This window comes from Octopus bimaculoides, chromosome 6, assembly GCF_001194135.2.
Source record: "Octopus bimaculoides isolate UCB-OBI-ISO-001 chromosome 6, ASM119413v2, whole genome shotgun sequence".
Classification (NCBI taxonomy): Eukaryota; Metazoa; Mollusca; class Cephalopoda; order Octopoda; family Octopodidae; genus Octopus; species Octopus bimaculoides.
In genome coordinates this window covers 106,934,168-106,936,952 of record NC_068986.1, presented here as the reverse complement: position 1 = coordinate 106,936,952, position 2,785 = coordinate 106,934,168, and the positions used below count along the sequence as shown (strand labels likewise).

Genomic DNA, 2,785 nt, shown 5'->3' with positions numbered 1-2,785 from the left:
AGTATTGAATGTCTTATTGAATATATGGAATATGTCTTATTGAATAGATGAAATATTGAGTGTTCAATATAAAGGATTAAATATATAAAGGCGAATACGTATTTTCTATACCTTGTGGTATTTCATCATGGCCGGTATGACAGACTGTAACATACTGTAATAGACTGGCTGGTTTTCTGTCTTTTATACCAATTCCTTTGGACAGCAGCAGTATGTGTTTGGCTATTTTTAGAATTGATGCCAAATTTATTTTTAGAAATGATGACATTTGAGAAATTGTTTTGTGTTTGGGTTGTAGGAATAAGCTGGAGGTTCCTGACCGGTGGAACCAACGTCATCTGTCACTTGATCAAAAGCAGAACAAGCTGATCACATCACGAGAATATTGTATGAGGCAATATCTCAACTCGTTGAGATATTGGCTGTTTGAAAATGTATAGTGAAGGAAGGATACAAAGATATTCTTTGGCAACTTACACACTTTCTTTACGGTTACTTTCCATTGATTTTTATTTAAACGAATGCATCTTTTCACGTTACACATAATTTCCGTCTTTTCCTTCCAACTTTCTCCGAAACGGTAGCATTTACCTTCCATTAAACATCCATTACACTCTAAATAAAAATACACATATTAATATATCTACTAAACAGTATATTATATATTGGATATTTCCTAACGTAGATTTATTATCAACTAGGAGAATGTAAAGTTGGTTTCAATAATATCCAACTTAGATAACATCCGTTGCTTCATTCCAATCCGTATATGAAATTCAGTCGGATCTTTTACTTCTTTTCCCAGTCCTGTTTTGATAAAACAAATAAGTGGAGTATATTGATACCAATTTAATGAACATATAGTTTCTTCTATAAAGGTTTCTCCTACCTACGTGCGCAGTTGAAGCGAACTAAAAGGTTTTATTGCGAACTGGTAAAGTACAGGAAACACCGGTATTCAGGTTTTGGTGTAGCTGTTATTTGCTAGCTTACATACATGAACACTAAGAAATAGAACTAGTAATAATAATTATAATAATAATAATAATAATAATAATAATAATAATAATAATAATAATAATGATAATAATAATAATAAGTACATTGTTTTGTCTTGGTATAAACGATGGGCTAGAGTAAATATTCTGCTTAATACCACAGATTTGCTTGTCAGTTGCTTGACCTTAACCAGTTGAGCATCTCCCTGTGTGGCTGATGATAAGTGCATTTGCTACCTTACATACATGAACACTAAAAAATAGAACTAGTACTACTACTACTACTACTACTACTACTACTACTACTACTACTACTAATAATAATAATAATAATAATAATAATAATGACTTCAAATGTTCCCAAAAAAGCAGCACTTTTGGGGGAGGGAAATAGTCGATTACATGGACCCCAGTACTTCATTAGTTCTTGATTTATCAACCTCGAAAGTATGAAATGCAAAGTCAACCTCGGCAGAATCTGAACTCTGAACTCTGAACTTACCGACTGACGTTTTGGTAAAATAGGCCATAAAATGTCGCACTGAAAGATAGAACCTAAAATGTGGTTCCACAGAAAAAATCTCGTAGAGAGGTTGTCGATGACAAAAAAATACGAACTAGTCTAAAAGGAAATTTGTGTATGTTAAAATTAATCGTACAACGTAAAGTTACAATTGGATACGGACGGTGATATCTCGATAATTAACAGATACACGAAAAAAAAAAAAACTTCGAAAACTGCCTGTAGTGTTTCAGGAAGAAAGTTATATTTTTAGAGCGAATTGGTGAGTGACGTTACATTTCGTTAAAAAACCGTAAAAGCCCCTTTTTTGTTACATAATACAACAAATATTTTCGGAACTGATAGGATGGAATTATTTAATGTATGGGACCTCCCCATAACTCTTTTCTGTAAAAATGTGAATGGTTTTCCTCTGTGACCTTTTGTAATAGACGCGCAGTTTTTCGATCAGCAAATTTTATGTCTTAGTATCTACGGGTAAATATTTATATTGAACCCGCCAACCTAGATCAAATCACCCTGTAAACTAATTAATTACAATCGTTTACACATGCACACATTTTACACATGCACACGTTTATACATGTACACGTTTGTAAATGCACACGTTTACACATGCACACATTTTCATACACGCGCATATGTATTTTGGTAATTATTTTGTATACAAAAACCTTATTACACATTCATTTAAACACACACACACACACACACACACACACATATATATATATGTGTATATGTGTGTGTGTGTGCGTGTGTGAGTGTGTATATATATGTGTGTATGTATATATGTATGCATATATAGATCGCTTGTTACAGGACATTCTTTTTGTCTCTCCTTGTTTCTCTCCTTGTTTCTTACTGTGTTCCTTTCTGTGGAAGAGCGTAGGCTCGAAACGTTAAAGACTTTTTCACTTCCTGAGCGTTATACTGATACATCTGTTTGTTGTCTACATCACCTACCTTCGTCTTTTGTTCTTTTTTGTGAATTCTCCCTATATATATATATATATATATATATAAAACATTTATAAGTAATATTCTAAAAGAAATATTCTAAAAGAATATATAACTGAACTTATGTTGAGTGCTCAATTATCTGTCCCCGCGGGCTTGTTACTCATTATGTAAAAACATTTAAGAGTCTACAATCATGCCTGCAACATAAGTAATGTATGTTCCCAGTCTGGAAAAAAAATCAGTTGAAAAATACGCCGTTATAATCTTTTACATACAGACACACGCATAGAGAACGCAATTT

General features: G+C 32.7%; 1 protein-coding gene across 1 annotated transcript in view; it reads right to left on the bottom strand.

The window, feature by feature from the left end:
* The window catches only part of LOC106872088 (uncharacterized), a 14,200-nt gene that overhangs the window by 5,051 nt on the left and 6,364 nt on the right, over positions 1-2,785 (bottom strand). The window contains exon 3 of the mRNA XM_052969055.1: positions 478-615. Coding sequence (XP_052825015.1) covers positions 478-615 — 138 coding nt within the window. The remainder of the gene's footprint in view (positions 1-477; positions 616-2,785) is intronic.